This window comes from Calidris pugnax, unplaced genomic scaffold, assembly GCF_001431845.1.
Source record: "Calidris pugnax isolate Ruff unplaced genomic scaffold, ASM143184v1 scaffold46, whole genome shotgun sequence".
In the NCBI taxonomy this organism is placed as follows: domain Eukaryota; kingdom Metazoa; phylum Chordata; class Aves; order Charadriiformes; family Scolopacidae; genus Calidris; species Calidris pugnax.
The window spans coordinates 162174-183759 of record NW_015090769.1 but is presented as its reverse complement, the minus strand read 5'-3'; the positions used below and the strand labels follow the sequence as shown (position 1 = coordinate 183759).

The 21586-nt window shown below is 44.8% G+C and overlaps 1 protein-coding gene and 1 long non-coding RNA gene across 2 annotated transcripts in view; one reads left to right on the top strand and one right to left on the bottom strand.

The window, feature by feature from the left end:
* MAU2 (MAU2, sister chromatid cohesion factor) overlaps positions 1-15394 on the top strand; it is a 17647-nt gene extending 2253 nt beyond the window's left edge. The window contains exons 5-19 of the mRNA XM_014938404.1: positions 2554-2648; positions 3147-3174; positions 3838-3993; positions 4777-4923; positions 5401-5491; positions 6212-6315; positions 7323-7400; positions 7914-7979; positions 8263-8346; positions 9565-9614; positions 9859-9936; positions 10396-10507; positions 11192-11282; positions 13602-13729; positions 15248-15394. Of these exons, the coding sequence (XP_014793890.1) occupies positions 2554-2648; positions 3147-3174; positions 3838-3993; positions 4777-4923; positions 5401-5491; positions 6212-6315; positions 7323-7400; positions 7914-7979; positions 8263-8346; positions 9565-9614; positions 9859-9936; positions 10396-10507; positions 11192-11282; positions 13602-13729; positions 15248-15322 (1383 nt within the window). The 3' untranslated portion in view covers positions 15323-15394. The remainder of the gene's footprint in view (positions 1-2553; positions 2649-3146; positions 3175-3837; positions 3994-4776; positions 4924-5400; positions 5492-6211; positions 6316-7322; positions 7401-7913; positions 7980-8262; positions 8347-9564; positions 9615-9858; positions 9937-10395; positions 10508-11191; positions 11283-13601; positions 13730-15247) is intronic.
* Positions 14794-21494, bottom strand: LOC106885892. The gene is made up of 2 exons (XR_001411528.1): positions 21361-21494; positions 14794-15316 (listed from the first exon to the last, which is right to left on the bottom strand). It is a non-coding gene; the product is annotated as an uncharacterized LOC106885892 (long non-coding RNA).
* Between the last annotated feature and the right edge of the window lie 92 nt (positions 21495-21586).

The following is a 21586-nucleotide window of genomic DNA, read 5'->3' as shown; positions in this document are numbered from 1 at the left end:
TTTTTTTTTTTTTTTTTTTTTGGGATGTGAGGGTGCTGCTGCGTCCCAGACTGTGTTTATTATTTACTTAACTCTGATGCTGCCAGATTCCCCAGTTTGAAGATGTTAAGTTTGAGGCTGCCAGCCTTCTGTCCGAGCTGTATTGTCAGGAGGTGAGTGCCGAAACTGGGGGGTGTCCTGGGGCTGCAGTTAATTTGAGTGTCTTTGGTCTCAGAGCAGTATATCACTATGAATAGTAAGATTTACTAAACTTGCAGAAAGCAGCTGTAGTGTAAATACAGGCTACTGAAGCATAACCCTAAAAACCATTTGTTTTTTCTTGATGTGAAAGTTGCTGCTGGTTTTGCAGTGCAGGTCTCCCACAGCAAAGGAAGTTTATTGGGACACAGTGTTTCTTTTAGCTCTTGTTTAGACAAAGACAAGTTAATTTGGGGGGAGGGAGGGAAGTAGGTGGTTTTCCTTAGTCTTTTGTTGTATTCCTGGGCTATTTTTTTCTCTAGAAAAGCCTTAACTAGGCTTTACTTTCTCTAAAGCAAATGTTTGCCTCTTCTTTTACATGCAGGAAAAAAGTGTGTAGCAGAACAGTGGCCAAAGGAATTAAATATTTAATACTTTTAAACAGACTTTGAATCAAGCACAGATGTGTGGGCCTGTGTGTTAAATAATTGAGTTTCTTTCATGTTTTAAGGCTCCTGACCTATGAGACTTTAACGGGGGATCGACACCAAATCCAACTGGTTTAAAAGTTATTAATTGTTTGTGCTGGAGCTCCCAGTGGCCTGGTTTTTGTGTTGACTGGGGTGTGTGTTTCTGTTTCAGAATTCAGTGGATACAGCAAAACCTCTGTTACGTAAAGCCATCCAGATCTCCCAGCAGACTCCCTACTGGCACTGTCGATTGCTTTTTCAACTTGCAGTAAGTATTGATAATTGTGTTACTGTAGCACTGTGATTGAGGAAAAAAAATGGCTAGAAAATAGCTGTATTCTCCTTAAAAAGAGCTGGGATGCTTTCACTTCCCCCCTGAATCACTGCTGCTGATGGAGAGATAAAAGAAGAAAAGTTTGTGCTATAAAATAACGATACATTGGTGAATATGGGCTGGGTCAAGACCCACTTTTTTAGGGTAGAAGGCAGGAAGGATCATTCTGTGGGCTCTAGTAAAGCACAACTTTAGAGACAGAGCGAAATAAAATGGCCATAAGGGCAAATGTTCTTGTAAAGCCTGCTGGAATTGGAGCTTCGTTTGATTATTTTCAGCCTAATTAGCAGAGGGAGCAGGAGTGGGCTGGGAAATGCAGCTGGTGCAGTGTTACTCTCCCTGTTCTGGGATGTGCTCTGAGCCCTGCATGGGTCAGACCCCCTTTGCTTTTGGGAAGAAACTGGTTTATTTTCAGCCTAATTAGCAGAGGGAGCAGAAGTGGGCTGGGAAATGTAGCTGGTGCAGTGTTACTGTCCCTGTTCTGGGGTGTGCTCTGAGCCCTGCATGGGTCAGACCCCCTTTGCTTTTGGGAAGAAACTGGTGCATGTTGGAATTCATAGCATTTAACGTTACAGCTTTCAGCTGATTAACTGCTCTTAAAGTGCTGATTTCCCCAAGTGATCCAGACCATTAAATGGGGAGTACATCCCGAAAGTTCACTGCTCACTTCAGCAGATTATTGCTGAAGAACTCCCCCTGTTTTTTCCAGGTTATGCCTCTTCCCTGCTCCTAAAGAGCCTCGAGGTGTTTAACGCGGGAGCTGAGGGATTTAATTGCTCTTTACAGCTCCTCTGCAGCAGAGAGCTAGTTAGGAACCAATTTTATCTTTGAAGACTGTCTTAATAGTCACCTGTACTTGTCTTTTCCCCCTTCCTGATGAGCTTAAACAAGCAGACAGCTCCCTTTAAAAGGGATTGCTGAGCTCCTTTGTGTAGTTTAGGAGTGGTGGCTTGTGGACAGCCTGACTTTCCTATCGATTAAAGGACAAATGTTTACTTTGCAATGAGTTAATGCCTGAGCACTCAGAAGAAGCTTAAACGTTTTTCTCCAGTCCTTCCTCGAAGCTTGACATTCTTTGCTGCTTTCTCTCCGGCTTTTCCTTGACCACAGAGCCCTGTGTGTCTCATTCTCTTGGTGCCTGTTCTTATAACCCTGTGATTTTTCTACCTGAGTTGGGAGAAGGTAGAAAAGTCACAGCAGGAGAGAGTGAGATGCTCTGAGAGACTCTCTCTGCTCTTCTTGCTGGAAAGCACGCTCTGTCGTTCCAGTTACTCCAGTGTAACAGTCTGTGGTTACTCTGGAGCTGTTGGGATCTGATTTTGGTGAATCCCAATGGCTTTGCGTGGTACAAAACCGGGCTGAGACATCTTCTTTCAAATGTTATGTTTTTTTGGAGAGCGCCAGGTATTCCTGGAAAATGCGTCTAAAATCAGATGATCCATTTAACAAGTACCACTTTAGCCCTTGTCACATGGAAAGCACAGGAGTAATTACATTTTTTAAAAATTCCTAATTGGGTTCATAAAGGAAACACTAATCTTTTATGGTCTTTTTTTTTTTTTTTAATTTCAGCAACTACATACACTTGAAAAAGATTTAGTATCTGCATGTGACCTTCTCGGAGTTGGAGCAGAATACGCTCGGGTGGTAGGGTCAGAGTACACCAGGTGAGTTCCCTGGGCTTCTTCCTCTTCCCACAGAAAATATTTTGGTTTCTTCTACTTTTTATTTAGGGATAATCAGGTTTTACATAGAGATGTAATTGCTGCATGGCTTTTAAAGGCAAACTGGTATTTCTGAGTGTTTTCTTAGATCTGAGCCTTTCTCCAGCTCCAATAATGTCCACTAAGACTCTAGAGGATCTTTTTTCAAACTGAACTGGGTTTATTGTCTTTATCAGCAGGTTTCCCCAGGTGCCTGGTTTGGCCTTAAATAGTGTTTTAACAGTCTAAAGCTTGAACACAAACCTGAAAGCCTGGGGTTGGGATTCCTGGGGCTGTGATTGAACTATTCCCTTTAACTTTTAAATGCGCTTTCTCTGGCAGGTTTGTTGATTGCCTTTGAGGGAGGAGAAGGGCAGATTTTTTTTTTCCTCAGGGTTTTTATATACAGTTGTGCTTTGAGTAACTTTTTTTGAGTATGACATGGGTTTTGTTTCATTTCAGAGCGCTGTTTCTGCTAAGCAAGGGGATGGTAAGTTGAATGTACTTTTGAAATAAACAGGTTTTTTAACTGGCTTAATGGAAGTTACAGAGCAAGAGAATGTAGCTTGCCTGAACATTGATTATTTAAGGTATTTTGCATGCTTATCTGTGCTTTATATATCCTCTTTTGTTTGTGGGAGCAAGCAAATTATTAAAATATATCCAGGATAAGCCTTAAATCTGCAGGATCCTTGTGAAATTCTATTTTGCATGCTTATCTGTGCTTTATATATTCTGTTTTATTTGTGGGAGCAAGCAAATTATTAAAATGTATCCGGGATAACCCTTAACTCTGCAGGATCCTTCTGAAATTCTTCTGAACGAGTTTGGCTTTTTTTTCTCCTTTATTAATTAAGACAAGTAGTTTTCTGGAAGGAAGAAGGATAACTGCAGATTGTCACTGAAGCCCCTGGAATTAGGGAGGGAAAATCCAGTCGTTTGAAAAGCCTGTTGCTTTTGCGATAAGATGTTTTGGGTCCGGTTTTGGTTTTAAAGAAATCAATGTACCTGGGGCTCTGCTGTGCTTCTCTGTTTAAAATGTTTTAGCACCAAAATGGGTACCTGGGGCTCTGCTGTGCTTCTCTGTTTGAAATGTTTTAGCACTAAAATAGTGATTTTTTTTTTTTTTAATTTTTTTTTTTTTCATTTCCAGCTCCTTCTCATGGAACGGAAGCTGCAGGAGGTGCACCCTCTCCTTACTCTCTGCGGGCAGATAGTGGAGAACTGGCAAGGAAACCCCATCCAGAAGGAGTCGTTGCGCGTGTTCTTCCTGGTCCTGCAGGTCACACATTACCTGGATGCGGGGCAGGTACGTCCCAGTTCCCCTCTGGTGAGAACTGGGGGGAAAAAGGAGCTAATTATTACGCTGAGGGTGATTTTTGAGAGATTTTTTTTCTTTGCTGCGCTATGCTTTTTGTTAATGAAACTTCATTTCTATAGATTTTTAATACAAATGAAATGAGGGGTGAAGAAATTGCATTCATTTCTTCCTCGAGGAAATGTTTACTGTGCTCATAACCATCGTTGGCCACTCTTGTTTCTATATGGCAACTTGATGGCCTCAAGTTGCCCCAGGGGAGGTTCAGATGGGATATTAGGAAAAAATTTTGATACTGAAAGGGTTATTAAGCCTTGGAATGGGCTGCCCAGGGAGGTGGTTGAGGCACCATCCCTGGAGGGATTTAAAAGCTGGGTTGACATAGTGCTTAGTGACATGGTGTAGTGATGCTTTATCAGAGTTAGGGTGATTGTTGGACTAGATGATCTGAAAAGTCCCTTCCAACCCAGACAATTCTGTGATTTTATGATTCTCTATCAACGTTGGTGGAGATAACAAGCTTTTGGTATAATTTTGAAAAGCATTTTGAGCGTCTGTTGGTCGCATTTGCAAATTTGAAGAGCTTGTCGTTGATCCTGGAACTGGGCCTGAAGCAGTGACTGTTCTGTCGTGCTGGAGTTGTGATTTATGCACGAGCTCATTTCCTGAACGTGGGGATTTTTTTTTACTGCCTGGTGAGGTTTTCTCACCGAAGTCGACGCTCGGGCGTCTGGGCGGCGGCGGCGATGGCTGATGGGGATGGTTTTTCCGCAGGTGAAGAGCGTGAAGCCGTGCCTGAAGCAGCTCCAGCAGTGCATCCAGACCATCTCCACCCTGCACGACGACGAAATCCTGCCCAGCAACCCCGCCGACCTCTTCCACTGGCTGCCCAAGGAGCACATGTGTGTCCTCGTCTACTTGGTGAGGAGCTTTTTTTTTCGCTTGGCGCGTATCGTTAATTAATGAGGAATTGGTTAAAAAAAAATAAAATATATATCACTGGGAGCCAGCAGCCGTGGATTCTGCAGGGCATATGCTGCTTTACGTTACGCTGACAGTTTAATTCTGCCACAGCATCTGTGAGACTGTTGCTTTGGGTGATGTCAGTGTTTGAAGAGACTCTGCGAGAAGTCGGGGAAACTGGAATGTAACTTATTCAGATCTGAGCCAAACGGCATCGGGTTAACTCCTGCCAAGAGCCCTGTTGCCTTCTTTTTACCAACAAGGGTGACTTCAAAGTCCTGAAACCAGTTGCCCCACTTCTTGAATGCGATTATACTCCTAAATGATGTCAAAAGTTAGTTCAGGAGGCTGGGAGCTGAGGAGTTGTGTGAAATCCCAGCCCTTTCCTCTTTGCAAAGATAATTTTCTCTAATAATTGCCTGTGTTCCCCGGCAGGTGACGGTGATGCATTCCATGCAGGCGGGATACCTGGAGAAGGCTCAGAAGTACACAGACAAAGCCCTCATGCAGCTGGAGAAGCTAAAAAGTAAGGCTAAGGATTATCGTTTCGCTTACGCTGCGAGATTCCATTGCTTGTTGCTAATTTAAATTAAAAATACAAACCAAAACCACAGCAACTTTGTTTGGCTCCCTGGGACCGCCCGCTCAGGCTGCTCCTTCTGCAGGTACGGATCGTGGAGTGGTTTGGGCTGGAAGGGACCTTAAGGATTATCTTGTTCCAATCCCAACTTCGCTCTGTTTTAAAACTGGAGAGTTACTTTGAATACAGAAACCAAGTTTTTGGGGGGTTTTTATTGTAACTCAGTGAATTGGGCTGTAAATACAGGCGTTTTCATGCTGCCTTTCTGATTGTCCACACATTTGGTTTTCCAGACTTTTGATTCTCTAAAATAAGCGTGTTTTTCCTTAACTGATGCGCAGACTCCAGCTCCTGACAGTTCAGGCATCATAGTTTGGGTGGAGCTTGGGGGTTTTTTTGGTTTGTTTTGGTTTGTTTTTTTGATTTAAACCTGTGCTACCCTCCCCATGGTGTACGGCAGAGGAGCTGGGCAGGGCACTGACTCCTCCGACACCAGTTGATCCAGCCAAAGCCATCACTCTCTAGATTTCCACAAAGGAATCTTTATATTGAACTCCTCCCAAAGCTTCTGGAGTTGCAGAAGCTGCTGGGCACGAGGGGCACCGCGTGGTTGGGACGTTCTTGTTGCCTTCACATCACTTACTGAATTATTTCCTGCCCCCCCAGTGCTGGACTGCAGTCCCATCCTGTCGTCTTTCCAAGTGATTTTGTTGGAACACATCATCATGTGCCGGCTCGTCACGGGACACAAAGCCACAGCGTTGCAGGAGGTAAAATTAAAAAAAAAAATGGGGTTTCAATCGTTTCCCTGGTTGGGGATTTCTGCAGCTGTGACTTTTATAACACGGGAATTTGAGTTTTGAGGAAGATCCTCGGGCTGAGATGGGGATCGCAGCAGAGCAGGCTGCTGGAACGAACAAATATGTCAGATATAACAGGGTGCTGCAGCTCTGAAGCTGTGCAATTGGCATCCTCTGAAATATTTTAATTAAGAACACTTTGGAGTTGCTCCTGGAGTCAACAGTAATTGGTCAGTGGGTTAAATGGACACTTTCCTGACCGCACTTCGCAGCCTGACGCTGGTGTCTTTTCCCTCTCCCTCAGATCCATGACCGAGTGGTTTTAACTCTTCCTGTCTCTGTTCCTGTCTTGTCCCAGTGTTTCTTGTTTTTTAAGGTTTCCTGCCTTTCTGTCCTTTCCTCCTTATAGTTTGGGGGGAAGGAAGAGACGATGGTGTTCTCTATTGCAAGGAAGACCTGTCCTTTTTTCCGTTCTCCCAGTCATTTTTAATTCCTGTCCATCCAGCCCATATTTATAGGACGTGCTGATGTATCTCAGCCTTTTTGTGAATGGACTCAGGGAGGAGTGGGGGGAGATTTAGCCCCTCTAAGAGAATAGTCACCTCTTCTGGCTCCTAAACTCCTCATGAGCACGTACCCCGGGGAAGAGTTTTTGATTCCGTTTTCCCCGTTCGGTGCCAACCCGGATCCTGAGCGTGTCAGGAGAGATCTGGGACTCTCTGCTTTGCAGGTGGTGCCACCATATGGTGGAGCTGCTGCAGAACCAACCCTTCCAAACCGGTTTGAGCGTGCCTTTGTGTGGGAGGAGTGTGTTGGGAGTGTGTGTCTGTGCCTTGGCTTCGGGCAGCTCCGGCCTCCGCTGTCACCTCCCAGCACAAACCAGTCACCCAAACGCACCGGGCGACGCCTGTGACGCCAGGAGATGGAAGAAGGAAAAAAAAAGTATCTTAAAATATTTTATTTTTTTTTTTTAACAGATTTCACAAGTCTGTCAGCTCTGCCAGCAGTCCCCCAGGCTCTTCTCCAACCACGCTGCGCAGCTGCACACACTATTAGTAAGTCGTTGGGATTTAGGAATAAACTTGGGAGCCTTCGGAAGACCCCGAGGAGCGGGGAGTGATGCAGATGGGGGAGATTTCCTGCTGGGTACCGGGGCCTGTGTTACTGCAGCCTGTCAAAGGTTTAAATCCCTTTTTAAAATAAGTGATATGTAACACAATATGCTATTTACACAAGGTAAATACGTGAGATTCGTACTGCACACCTTGGAGACAGTGTGTTGCGGCACCTGCATAAGGAGGAGAACTTATATAGCATTGCTCTTTGAGATTTATAAGAAATTAAGAGGGGTTTTTAGATAAATGGGGCGTTTTTTACAGGAGCCTATTATTTTGAAGGACTTGATGTAGAAATTGTTTGTTTTTCCCAGAGCTGAGCAAAAGTAAGACTTGTTGGTTACCATTTTTCCTGCTAATCCTGAGATTTCAGTGGTTTTGTGCACGCCTTTCTTCACATTCTCAGCTCACTATAATGATGCCTTACCTTAGAAATACCCTGTTTTCTTGCAGGGGCTCTACTGCATTTCTGTTAATTGCATGGACAACGCAGAAGCACAATTTACTACAGCACTGAGGGTAAGATTTTTCTTCCCAAACTATTTACTGTGCGTGTTCGAGGTGGGAACGGGCTCGTTGCGGTCGTCGTGTGGGTCACTCGACAGCTGAGGCTGTCAGGGAAATGGGGAAATCATCCATATTAGTTGCATTAGCTCATTTTTTTTCCCTACACTGATCACAATTCGGGTCAGGAGGATTTATCAGCAGCAGATGCCCCATCTGTGATTTATACGGGCTGAGCAGATTCTGGGTTAGATGCTGAAGTATTTGACTGTGCTGTTGGTATTTTGGTTCTTTTTAGCTCACTACACATCAGGAGCTGTGGGCATTTATCGTGACAAACCTGGCCAGCGTGTACATCAGGGAAGGCAACCGGCATCAAGAGGTGAGCTCCTTTCTGACTCTTCTAAAAATCAGAGCTTTTTTTGGGTGTTCGAGGTGGGAACGGGCTCGTTGCGGTCGTCGTGTGGGTCACTCGACAGCTGAGGCTGTCAGGGAAATGGGGAAATCATCCATATTAGTTGCATTAGCTCATTTTTTTTCCCTACACTGATCACAATTCGGGTCAGGAGGATTTATCAGCAGCAGATGCCCCATCTGTGATTTATACGGGCTGAGCAGATTCTGGGTTAGATGCTGAAGTATTTGACTGTGCTGTTGGTATTTTGGTTCTTTTTAGCTCACTACACATCAGGAGCTGTGGGCATTTATCGTGACAAACCTGGCCAGCGTGTACATCAGGGAAGGCAACCGGCATCAAGAGGTGAGCTCCTTTCTGACTCTTCTAAAAATCAGAGCTTTTTTGGGGAGAAAACTGCTGCTGTGCTTGGATTATTCTTTTTTTTCCTGAGTATTTTTGCAAAGCGATGCCTTGTCTGGCAGCCCAGGCGACTCCTTAATTAGGGTAGTGTCAATTAATGGTAAATAACCAGTGGTAGGAGCTGGTCTAACTGCAGAGTGGGTGTGGATCGTACAGAGAATTCTCTGCAGCCCTGGGAGGGCAGAATTCCCAGTGTGAAGTGTTAATATGCAATGTTAATATGCAATATTAATAGGAAAATTCAACTGTGTGTGTTATTTCAGTGACTTCAGAGCTGAGCTTGGAGGTTTCTTGTGCAGAGGCTGTAAATGAACTTTTTTTCACCAAGCGCACAGTATTTTGTCAAAAAGCGTAGAGAGCAAAAAATAATAATAATAAAAAAAGTTGCCTGCTTTTTTTTTTTTTTGCTTAGTTGATTTCTGGTCTTAATTAACTAGCTAATCTGGTGCCGCGTTCGTTTGGGTCTCAAACAGCTGGGTTGGATACGGCGGCTGAAAGTTTTCTGAAGAAATATTAACGTGGTATAGAAAGTTCTATAAAGTCTGAGGATGCATATTTTGTATAAAACGTGATTTTTAGAATCAAAACGAGCAGGAAAACTCCTGAAATATTGGAATATTTGTGCTATGATTTAACCAGCACAAGTAAACTTGGGTGGGTTAGTGGTGACTTGCACCAGTTTGGTTTGATGTGTGTTTCCTGTAAAAGCACTTGCTGTCAGTACCATAAAGCTTTATTTGGGAGAAACACTGATTCTCTTCATTTTTTCCTCCCACTTTGTAGCTTTACAGCTTATTGGAAAGGATAAATCCGGACCATAATTTCCCTGTGAGGTGAGAATTCCAGAAACCATTGCTGTGCTGGTGTGGGGATGGTAACATTGGGGTTTGTAGCTGGCTTTTTTAAAAAAGCAAACAAAATAATCGACTTCTTTTCAAGGCAGAAAGTTCTGCCCGGGCGTTAAATGTAGTGTTTTGTTTTGGAGAGTTGATTATTGGGCAAATTCCTAGAAATACTGTCTGTAACGTGCGTGGTCCCTGTGATGCTGGGATTTCAATGCCCTGTTTTGTCCTGTAGCTCCCACTGCCTTCGAGCGGCCGCTTTCTACATCCGAGGCCTGTTCTCCTTCTTTCAAGGAAGATACAACGAGGCCAAGTGAGTACAAATCACTGCACTTGGAAGGTGGGGAGGAAAAAAGACCCGAGACGCTAAAATTGAGCTTTTTAAGAGGAAAAATGAAACCCCTGAGGCCTTGCTTTCAAACCCGCCAGCTCTTCTCCCCGTGGATTCGCTCCACCTTCTGTTTAACTTGAGGGAAAAATACCAGGAAGCTGCTGGGTTTGGATCTCTGTAGTTCTGAGTAATAACAACAGTGATAGTTGTGCCTCTGCGCATCCAAAACAAAAGCCTTTCAAAGCTCAATTATAGTCATTTTTGCTGAATAAAAGCTGAGCTTTGGGAACGAAGTGCTTTGTTTAAGGTCACCTGCAGCTCACGTTTATTCCCGAGCGCTAATATTTGCCAATTGGATTAATTCACCTCTCAGGGATGTTTCTTACGCTGGAGGGAAAGTAAGAGTTTTTTAAAAGGCTCTATTTTTTGCTGTTTTGGTAGGCGATTTCTGCGAGAGACGCTGAAAATGTCCAATGCTGAAGACTTGAACCGGTTGACGGCGTGTTCCCTCGTGCTCCTGGGTCACATATTCTACGTGTTGGGGAACCACAGGGTAAGTCTTTGCAGGTGGGACCGTGTCCAACTTGGCATTTGCCAAAGAAAATCAGGACATCTGGGGAAATTAACCTGATTTTAAGAACGCTTGTTTAATGATACTCTGCTAAAAGTTGGCAGCTCATTGATGCAGCTGTAATTTACCTGATTTTAAGAACGCTTGTTTAATGATATCCTGCTAAAAGTTGGCAGCTCATTGGCTTGAGTAATTCTGCAGCTGTAATTGGCGTGTTTAATAATATTTTCACTAAGTGGTGGTGGTTGAAGTTCTGTTCTGGATGTGTGTGTTTCTGTAATGCCTGAATTTTTTAAAAAAAAGCTGAATAAATGACAAATCACATCAAAATCAGTAATCAACTGGATAGTTTGGGAAGGAATTGTGGGCACAAGCTCCTTAATTCTCACCATATGAAATATTTCCATTATCTTGCCCAAAAGAATGAACATAATTCCTGGGATGGAGCAAAATTCTGTGCAGCTTTAGGTGATTTTATTTACATTACTGTCCCATTAAGCTCTTCCTCTTGTTACCTAGAACAGGGCAGCAATTAAAGTAGATGAATTTTTCATCACAAATTTAGTATCTCTATGTAATATGTGTTTGCAAGGGGTGGGAAATAATAATTTTATGTTGATATTGGGGGAAAATATTAATTTTATGTTGATATCTGCCCTTCACCAGGAAAGTAATAACATGGTGGTACCGGCCATGCAGCTCGCGAGCAAGATCCCAGACATGTCTGTGCAGCTCTGGTCCTCGGCTCTGCTGAGAGGTGAGTTAGGAAATGGTCTGATTCTTTAAAAAAAGGAGCAAAAAGCCTCTTGTTACCAACTGGGGGTTGAGAGGGGCAAGTGTCAGGTCCTGCACCTGGGGAGGAATAACCCCCTGCACCAGGACAGGTTGGGGGCTGACCTGCTGGAGAGCAGCTCTGAGGAGAAAGACCTGGGAGTCCTGGTGGACAACAGGATGGCCATGAGCCAGCAATGGGCCCTTGTGGCCAAGAAGGCCAATGGCATCCTGGGGGGCATCAGGAAGAGTGTGAGCAGCAGGTGGAGGGAGGTCATCCTGCCCCTCTGCTCTGCCCTGGGGAGGCCCCATCTGGAGCACTGGGACCAGTTCTGGGCTCCCCAGTTCCAGAAGGACAGGGAACTGCTGGAGAGGGGACAGCAAAGGGCTACAGAGATGATGAGAGGACTAGAACATCTCTCTGATGAGGAAAGGCTGAGGGACTTGAGGCTTTTCAGTCTGGAGAAGAGAAAACTGAGGGGGGGTTCTGATCAGCATCTATAAATCCTTCAAGGGTGGGTGTCAGGAGGATGGGGCCGGTCTTTTTTCAGTGGTGCCCAGGGACAGGACAAGAGGAAACGGGCACAAACTTGAACATAAGAAGTTCCACCTCAACATGAGGAGGAACTTCTTCACTGTGAGGGTGGCAGAGCCCTGGCAGAGGCTGCCCAGGGAGGTGGTGGAGTCTCCTTCTCTGGAGACATTCAAACCCCACCTGGACACGTTCCTGTGGGACCTGCTCTGGCAGGGGGTTGGAGGAGATGATCTCCAGAGGTCCCTTCCAGCCCCATGTGATTCTGTGAGAACAGGGACGTGTGTCAGGGCCAGGACTCTCTGGGAGGTTGCTGGGCTTTGGGAAATACCAGTAGAGCTGCAGGATGGTTCTTCCTGTTACTGGTTCTGGGATCCTCCAGCATCTCCTTTGCTGCCTCTCTGCTTTTCTTTCACTGCAGTTCCTACTGTAGTAAACATTTGATTAAGCTTTTCTTCCCTGTATGGGCTTTAATTATATCACTTCATACGTAAATATTGTTTAATCCGACTTACGCCGGCCCCAGGATGCTTTGTTCAAATATTGACTCCCTTCTTGGCAGACCACCAACGTTAATGCTGCCATTGATTTGCTCTCACTGGAAAATAGAGCAGTAACATTCTCCTTTTTTTTTTTTTATTTTTTTAATTTATTCCAAGAATTTATCCTGCAGCTTCGATGTATATTAAATTGTCATGTTTACTATAACCACGCTGCTCCGCGCTGGGGGCCGGGCTGATTTTTCCACTTTCCTGTTGCCTTCCCTACTAAAGCCCTTCCAGGCAATTGAAATAATTTTCTTACTCGTTTTCCAAGTGATAGTTCTCCTCCAAAACCCTCCGATAGCTCAGTGATGGGATGAAAACTCTGCCCCGGGCTCTGCCGCTCTCGCCTCCGGTCGCATCCCCCAGCCCCAGGAACAGCGAGAGGCAGCATCCCTTCTGCTTTGATTTATTTTATTTTCTCCTAAGAGCTTCCTCTCTAGAATTAATTACCTGCTCTTGAAGAAAAGGTGCTTGATGAGGGATAATAAAACCCAGCCACGTGTCCGTGGACGGGAAGTGGAGCCTCTCAGCGCCTGCCACGCTGCGCTGCTTGGAATTTATAGCTGAAATAGTGTGATTTTTTTAATAGGTTACAGGTCTTAAATCTAATTGAGCGAATACCTGTGGGTAAAGCTCAGGGAAAACGAGGCACTCGGGTCAGCTCAGAGTGTCTGCGAAGCAGCAGGCTTCTGAAGAACCCCAAAAGCAAGGGATTCGCCTAAAAAAAGAAGTTGCTTGATCTCCAAAACTTGTGCTGCTGAACCCTGGGGCTGCCGGGAGGAACCTGCGGGTCTTCCCCGTTCCCACTAGATGGTGCTGAAACCTCAAAATCTAAACCCAAACTGCGCGGGGGCTTTTATAGGAGGCGAGGAGTTTGATTTTTTTCTTTTAGAGCTACTATAATGTTATTTTTTTAATAGTTGGGAAGTGAAATGACAGCAAATCCTGCAATGTGCTCTGCCAATGGCGTTGGAAAAGGGGAGGGTTCAGCTTCCCCTTGTGCTGCTGCTTCTCTTGGTGGTTTTCACTTGGCAGGATGTGACTTGGGTGTTTTGGCTGTTGAATTGAGTCAGTCCTTGGCCGTGGGGGTTCCTTGGCCGTGGGGGTTCCTCAGATGTGGAGGTTCCTTGGACGTAGGGAAGGATCTTTTCCGATGAGGGGGGGTGCAGTTGAAAATAAGAAGTCCCCAGGTTTTTCTGGGTGAGCACAGGCTGCTCTTCTCTTCCAGACCTGAACAAAGCCTGCGGGAACGCCATGGACGCGCACGAGGCGGCGCAGATGCATCAGAACTTCTCCCAGCAGCTCCTGCAGGACCACATCGAGGCGTGCAGCCTGCCAGAACACAACCTCATCACGGTAAGAATCCTCATCCCACAGTTACAAGAGTTATTGAGGCAAAACAAGGTGCTTTCCTTTCCTTTCCTTCTCCTGAGCACACTTCTCAGCGAGTTGCCAAAATTCGGGCTAGTTCCCTGTATTTAAACAGGGCTGATAACAGGGAAAGGAGGTGAGCGTGACTCACTCTATAAAAGTGAATTATATATTTGGTGGGTATGGTCTGTCTTAGAAGCATTTTCTTGGTACACCAGAATTTATGTGTTTTAAATGGGTTTTTGTAGGAGAAGCCACTTCATTGTGGTGACAACCGTTACTTTTGGAAGAACCTTACCATGTTCTCAAGTTTTAATGTTTAGGTCCTGCCTTGTTCTGGGGAATGTATAGTTGAACACTGCTAAAAGTACAGTTTCTATCGATATTTTAGCTTTCCTAAGGTTTTTTTCCACTTATCTATAAATCTGAGTTGCCAGTTAATACATCATTTGAGGTCTGTGGAGCCATTGCCTTAAGGTGCAACTTTCTTTGGACTTCAAATATCGATGTCCCTCTTGTCAAAAATATTTTTAACACTGTTTTGAAACTACAGACTGGTTTCCGAGCCAGTTTCTATCGATATTTTAGCTTTCCTAAGGTTTTTTTCCACTTATCTATAAATCTGAGTTGCCAGTTAATACATCATTTGAGGTCTGTGGAGCCATTGCCTTAAGGTGCAACTTTCTTTGGACTTCAAATATCGATGTCCCTCTTGTCAGAAATATTTTTAACACTGTTTTAAAACTACAGACTGGTTTCCGAGCTGCAACTCGAGATAATTTAATGTTCTGGATAGAAAATGCCCAAATGGGAATGTGAGATGTGAGGAAATTGAGATGCTGTTCCCAACAATCCCTTTCAGGGAGCAGAAAAGAGGGGAAAAAGGCCGATGGGAAGATGTTATTTCCTGCTTTTACTCCCAAAGGGATCCTGAGACTTGGGCCAGTGCTTCCACCAGCCCTGTCTCTGCTCACCATCCCTGGCTTTTGTGTAATCTGTGATGGATTAAAAATCTGGAGGGGGAGGAGGATTAAGAAACAAATATTCAATTTGCCCATTTTAGAAGATTTTTATTAATTTAAGAGGAAAACACTCGAGTAGTGAAAAGGGTGAGAACCAGAGGCTGTACTTGCTTCTGGAAAGGCTGGAGCTGCAGCGTTTAATGGGCTCAGACCCATCTAAAGTCAGGGTTTGTCCTGGTTTTCCCTGTTGGGAGGGTGGGAGGTTTCCAGTGCTTTCCCTGGATTTTCCGGAGCGGGGTCTGGACCGCCGGGCACGCGGATTCCAAAGATCCTCAAGGGCCGGGAGCTCCGAGCACGTGAAGCAGAGTCAAACCTGATAGGCAACTTCTTGAGCTAATTAAAAAAGATTTCATCAGGAGGAAGTGAACGTCTGGAGGGCGAGCTCCTTCCTCCGGCCTCGCTGCCGTGTTCCTCTTCCTCCTCCTCCTCTCCCCTCCCCGGTGGCAGCTGTGGGATTTTCATGCTGTTTGTTATCTTGCAGTGGACAGATGGACCACCTCCTGTACAGTTCCAGGCACAGAACGGACCCACCACCAGCCTGGCCAGTCTCCTGTGAAACAGAATTAACTATCAGGACAGTGTGTTTAAAAAAAGAAAGAAAGAGGAAAAAAAAAAAAAAAAAGAGAAATGCCAAAAAAAGAGGAAAAAAAATTCACGCAAAAATCTTTTCTTCAAAGAAAAGGCAGCAAATTCCTCTTCTAGCGAGGGCCTTGTAGGAAACAGATTGCAGAGAGACAACGTACATTTCATAGACTTGCAAAGAAGTGAGAAGGGCATTTTAAGCTGCTTTTACCTGTGTGTGAATATACAGCTAGTGTGTATATACCTGCTGGTTTTAATCTGCTTTCCTCTCGCTGAGAATTAAGGGTTAGTCCAAAGGACGCTTGTTCCTTCGATTCTTAGATACCTACTTTTTAAAAAAAAAAAACAAACCTGTCGCAGGAACCGAAGAGGACTCGTGCAGTTCTGAACACCAATTGGATTCCAAACAACTTCAACCTTCCCCCAAGTACCATTCCAGCCCAATTTTCATATTTTCCACACCCTTCCACTCCCGGGACTAATTGGCTTAAACGATGATTTGATCGTAGGGTGCCCCTAAAGTTCTAAATTGAGGTTCTGAGGTAATATTCTTCTTGTGTGTTCGGTGCTGGTCAGCCCCGTGGTGCAGGTAAGGATGAGATTGGGGAGATTTGAGTTCTGACGGGCTGGGTGTTCACAGCCAGGGGGGTGTTTGTGTCCTCGGGGGGTCCCCTCCAGGCAGAGGAGCGGGTTCTGTGTCCCAGATCCCTGAGTGTGTCACAATGTGCCACCTCTTTGTCCCTGGGAGGGTCTTCCTTCCATCTCCTTGGTGGCCTGTCCTGCACGGGGGGAGGCAGAGCCACAGTTCTCTCCAGCTCCTCTGCTTCCCTTTGTAGGGAAAAGGGGGGAAACTCCTCATCCTCCTTTGCCCCGTGGCACAAACAACCAGGAAATGGCGTTTTTGCATCCCTCCTGCAGCCTCGCCGAGGGAAGGCAGCAGCTGTGCCTTAAAAACATGATTTTTACAAGTGATTGAAGTCAGAGTGAATCCAGGTGGTTAAAACCCAGGTTCGACATAAGCCGGAGGCTTATGATAAAAACTAAACTCTAGTCTTGCCCTTGGCAAACAAAAAAAAACTTCACGTTTTCCAAACTTTTCTCTGTTAGTTTTGCTGTTCCAGCTCAGTTTTTTTTGGTCTTTTATTTTTTTTAAACTCTTGGGCAGTGAGTTCTCCCTGTGTTTGCCTCTGGGGCTCTCTCGGGGCCGGGAGGGGAGACGAGCCCCAAAGTTTGTTCCTCACAAACCAGTTCCAGGAGTCGTTCATCCCGTGGAGCGTCAGCAGCTTCATAGCCAGGATCCGTGCCCTGTAAAGCTTTATTCACGGGGTTGAATAAAGGTGTTTTTTCCTCTCTGGGTACCTCTGCATATTTATCTCCCAGCTTCAAAAAATGGGGAGGGGAAAAAAGAATCTGTTAAAAAAAAAGAACTTGTGTAGGGCTTTCTGCCATCGCTTCTTTTTCTGAGGGAGGAGGAGGAGAATATTTTAGGGGAAAATTTGCCCCCCCCCTAAACCTTTAGAGCTTTTTGTCGCAGAAGGAAAACTGTGAAATGTGCCTCTAATGGCCATTCTTTTCCAGATTGTCCCTCCTCTGGCAACAGCTCATGGAGACACGTGGCTGTTTGTAATTCAAAGGCCTCGATTTTTACCACTGAGTGATGATATTAAGGGGACAAATGCTTGTCCAGTTACCAAAATAGGATTTTCTCTTTTCTCTGCTGGTCACACGACGCCCGTTTAGACCCGGTTCTCGGCCGTTTTTCCCTACAGAAGAGTAAATTTTCGGCCTCGTTAGATCTGCAGGGAAAACACGGCCTCGATGGTGCTGCAGGGAGAGAGGCTCATTGCTGGGTTGGCAAGGAAAGAATTCGGTGCTGTTGAAAGTCTCCCTTAAAACTCAAAAAAATAAATAGGAAAGAAGTTTGTGAGCTGGAGCAGGGGGTGTTTGGAGGTACCAAAAACAGGGAGAACAGAACAACCCCCTCAGCTCAGCAGCTCCCTCCTGCTCGGATTTTGATTGGGAACGAGGAGGTAGATCCTGCCACGGGAATATCAATATCCCATGGACTATTTCTTAAATCTTTCTCCATTTTTTGGGGGGTGTGTGTGTGTAGGAGGCAGAATCTCTCTCTCTCTGGCTGTTCCCTCCCTAAGTCACCGAGTTGCAAGAACTTGGTACCTGGTTTTAAGCACCCAAGGGCAACGGCCACCATCCTGAGGGTGCTTTTAGCACCTGGGGAATGATTTTTTAACTGAAAAAAGATGGACTTTAAAGTCTGCTGCAGTCCCCGTCAGATAACCCAGGCATTCTCTTTTTTTGGTCTTTTCTTCACCCAATCTGAGGCTGTTATTTAACTGATTCCATGCCCGTGGCAACTGTAATAAATGGCTTTAAATGCTGGGCAAAAAAAAAAAAAAAAAAAATTAAAAAAAAAAAAATCCCAACTCTAGAGAGCTGTGGTTTGGGCTGAGTTTTTAAGAAAAAGCATTTTGCAGGAAGAGAGGTGTCCACCAGCACCCGTTCCTCTCCTGCCCTTATGGGGGGACCCGCGGGGCTGGAGGTTTGGGATACAGGGAGAGATTCCCAGTGGGAATTTTTTGGCTTGTGTGTGGAAGAGGCTGCTTTGGAGCTCGGATCTTTTACCGGTCGGTTCTTGGGAGGGAAGGAAGTACTTGAGGGAAAGGGCTCCTGCTCGTTCCTGGCCTCGGCGTGCCCAGGTTTTAGCAGGAACCATTGGATATTCCAGGATTTCCCCGTCCTGGAGAAGCAGCAGCTTCACCTGGGCTTGTCCCCGGCGTGGAGCAGCCCCGTGGCCTTCAGAACTCTGCTCCCTTCCCAGAGTCCTCTTCCCATCCCAAAATTTCCTACCCTCCCCTAAAAAAAAAATTAAAAAAAAAAAAAATCATGTAAATTTGAAAATAACTTGGTGATTTTCTATCTCTTGAAATTCAATGTACATTTGTTACAATGTACAGTGCTTTTTAACTACACTTGTATATTAAATTATTTAATAGTTTTTGCTTTTCAGTATCTTTTGTATGTAGCAGAGATTAAAACAAGGACCTCACAACTGAAGTTCTTCCTAATTTTCCAACGCGTGTGTAAAGTTGAACAGAAAACTAGAAGTTTACAGAGAATGTTCTGTTTAAGTGCTCGGTCTCTCTAATTTGATTTGAACAACCTATTTCTAAGCTTTCTTGTCCAATCATTTAATTCTCTCTAGAAACAAACACGAAGTCTTTTATGAGCTTCTAAAAAAAAAAAAAAATAATACTATTCTTCTAAAGATGTAATTTAGAGAAGTGTACAGTTTTTTTTTTCTCTAGTATTTTTAAAGGAGTAGCAAGAACTTACCCAGGAGCATCTAATCACTGTTTTGTAGATAGTGTAAAAACTTGTGTGTGTATAGAGAATGCAGTCTGGAGAAGTGGTTGCCTGTTGTATTTCATTTCCTACAGTGTGAACATCAGAAAGGCCCACAAACGCAGTAAAAAAAAAAAAAAAAGAAAAAAATTAAAAAAAAAATCTAGATTTGGCAGCTGGGGAATTTTAAATAAAATAAAAATCCTGAACTTCATCCCCTTCCTGCACTCCCCGTGACACCGGGAGCTGAGAAAACGTTAGGGCCTCCCGTTGCTTCGCTGCCCGTGGCCACTGCTTTAATTTTATTCAGTTTTTCCTAGTTCTCCAGAAAGTAAAACGATGCTGGAAGGGGTTCAGTAGGGTCCTGCTTTCCTTTAAAGAATTACTGACCTCTCCACATCCAGCTGGATGAACCTTTTTCCTATAGTTTTGGGGTTGTTTTTTTTTTCCCTGACGTTCGGCAGGCCAGGAGCCAGCGAGGAGGAAAATGGTGTCGGAGAGGAGAAATTGGGATGAAAAGAACACCCTTCTGTGCTCTTCTACTGTCCCCTCTTTAGCCAGTGTATTTAATTGTGCCCCTTTGGATGTTCTGTCGGGTTCGGACGCTGTAGCGTTACGTGTCGGTAGCTCTCCCCCAGTAGCAGGACGTGCTCCTTCCCCCGCGCTGTAAATACAAGTAACTCGTGGCAGGAGATGGAACCAGGGGGGCAGGACTTTGTTTGTTGCCTCGGCTTCCTCTCGTTTTCTATATTAGAAGAATTTTTAAATAAAGTTTAATTTTACTTCTTCTAGCCGTTTGGAGAATACTAATTCCTTGAGTTGATCTGCAGGAAATCCTTATCTGGGTCCAGAGATGCTGGAACCCAGATAGGTGTTGGGGTTAAAACAAGACATTTGTGGATTGCTCAAACGTGGAATTTTTCTTGTGGTTGTTTTTTTTTTAAGTGCATATTTTTACTTACTTCTGGGTCAGAAGTCTTTTTCACAGCAGTTGTGCAGTCAAGACGGACACTGACTAGATTCACTCTTAAGAATGGCAATGAGTTTCACGGAGATGGCTATTTTTTTGGTCGTTCAGCCCAAAATTTGAATGGTTCTGGTGGGGATTTTTACATTTTGAGCTTCGATTTAAAAGAAAAACTGCTGAATTAATTTGTCTGCAAAAAAAACCTCCAAAGCAACTAAAAAGATAATCTTAAAACTTACTGCATCCGTCCCTTTCCAAAACATCCCCTGAATTCCAGCACAGAAGCTGAGCAGGTTCTGTTCCAACAAGTTATTCACTATCTGAAGATTTTAACCCAAATTGCAGCTTCCTTTCTGCCGGAAACAGGACTGGGCTGTGCTGACCCTCAGCTCCCTGTACCCTGGTTATCTGTGGTTCCTTCCTCGGACACAAAAAACCCCACATCTGGTACAAAGGGAGCTATTGTCTCCTCCTCTCCGTGTCCTGCCTCCTCCATCAGCTCCGGAGCCTCCCCCACAGCAGAGGATGTTCCTGGTGGGAAAATTCCACCTGAAACTTCTTAAAATCCATCAGTGAGAGGTTCAAAAGTTTGGTGCTTGCCTAAAAGAGCCACAGCCAGAGCACATCCTCTGTGTTTTACTGGGTAGAGGCTCCTTGTGAGCTGACAAAGCCAAATTAAGATGCAAACTTAAGAGGCTGAGTTTTCTTTTGTCACATTATGAGCTTATTCCACTTAAATCCTTAGTTTGAAACATAAAAAGAGAAAATGGATCTTCCAATCTTTGCTAGGACGAGCGGATTCTTCTTGGCAGACGGCAAAGCCTGCCATCACCTGGGTAAAATTCTAAAGATTCAGTAAAATTTGGTTAAAAAATGAAAAGATTTCTGGCAATAACTTTACTGAACTCCTAGGTAATAAAATGCATCCTGCTCTAGACCTGTTTGGAAACTCTCCTGATGACACAGTAAGGGAGTCAGGGGAGATGCCCCAAATCTGTGTGTGTTCCTGCCTGGATTAAAGCCTCCCTTCAGAAGGCTCCAGCCCTTTAGTAGTTCCCCACAAAGTTTTGACTGGCCCGAGGGAAAGCCAGTGCCTTCGGGAGGGAGTCAATTAACCAGAGTCATTAACCAGAGGGAGAACTGGTCCTGGGCTGCGCTGTTTAACCCTGAAGTCGTTCGTGTACAAAGGGGTGGAAGAAGGTACTTTGGAAGCAGAAAAATTGTTGTTCAGTCTTACAGCCAGGACATTAAACTGAGAGTTGTTACAGAAATGGCAAATCTTTAGGGGAAAATGTGAAAAGCTGAGGCTGTTGGAGCTTTCCTGAGCAAAGGCTGAACCTGCTCCAGGAGCCGGAGGGAGGGATGAGGCCTGGATTCTGGCTCTGCTTCTCCTCTTTTCTCACAAAAGCCTCGATTCTGTGCCTCCTGCCTTCCCTGCCCCAGTAACACGGGAGGCACGGGCTTGGTGAAGATCATGAATGAAAAGAATAAGCATTCCCTCACTTTTATTCTTTTTAAACAAGCACTTAAATAACCGGATACGGAGCTGCGTGTGCTGCTGTGCAGAAAACAACTGCTGAGAGATGGGTTGTAAATACAGCACAGTTCCTGTGGCTTTATTTACCCTCGATTATAAAACTGCTTCACCCACGATTTTGGTGGATTTATTTTTTTTTCTTTACCTTCTAAGAACAAGCTCCCTTGCAGGTGTTTAAAAACGCTGAATGAGAGGTCCCGAGGCCGACGTCAGAGACCGAAGTTGCAAGCTGGCAGCTCGGGTGACTTTTTTTTTCGCGGGAATGCCGTCGTTTGGGGAATCTGACGGGGGAAAGTTAATTTATTAATTCCTTTGTCCCCCCTTTCTACGCGCTGTCCTGGCCCGGGGGGTGTCGATAACCCTGGGGGGGT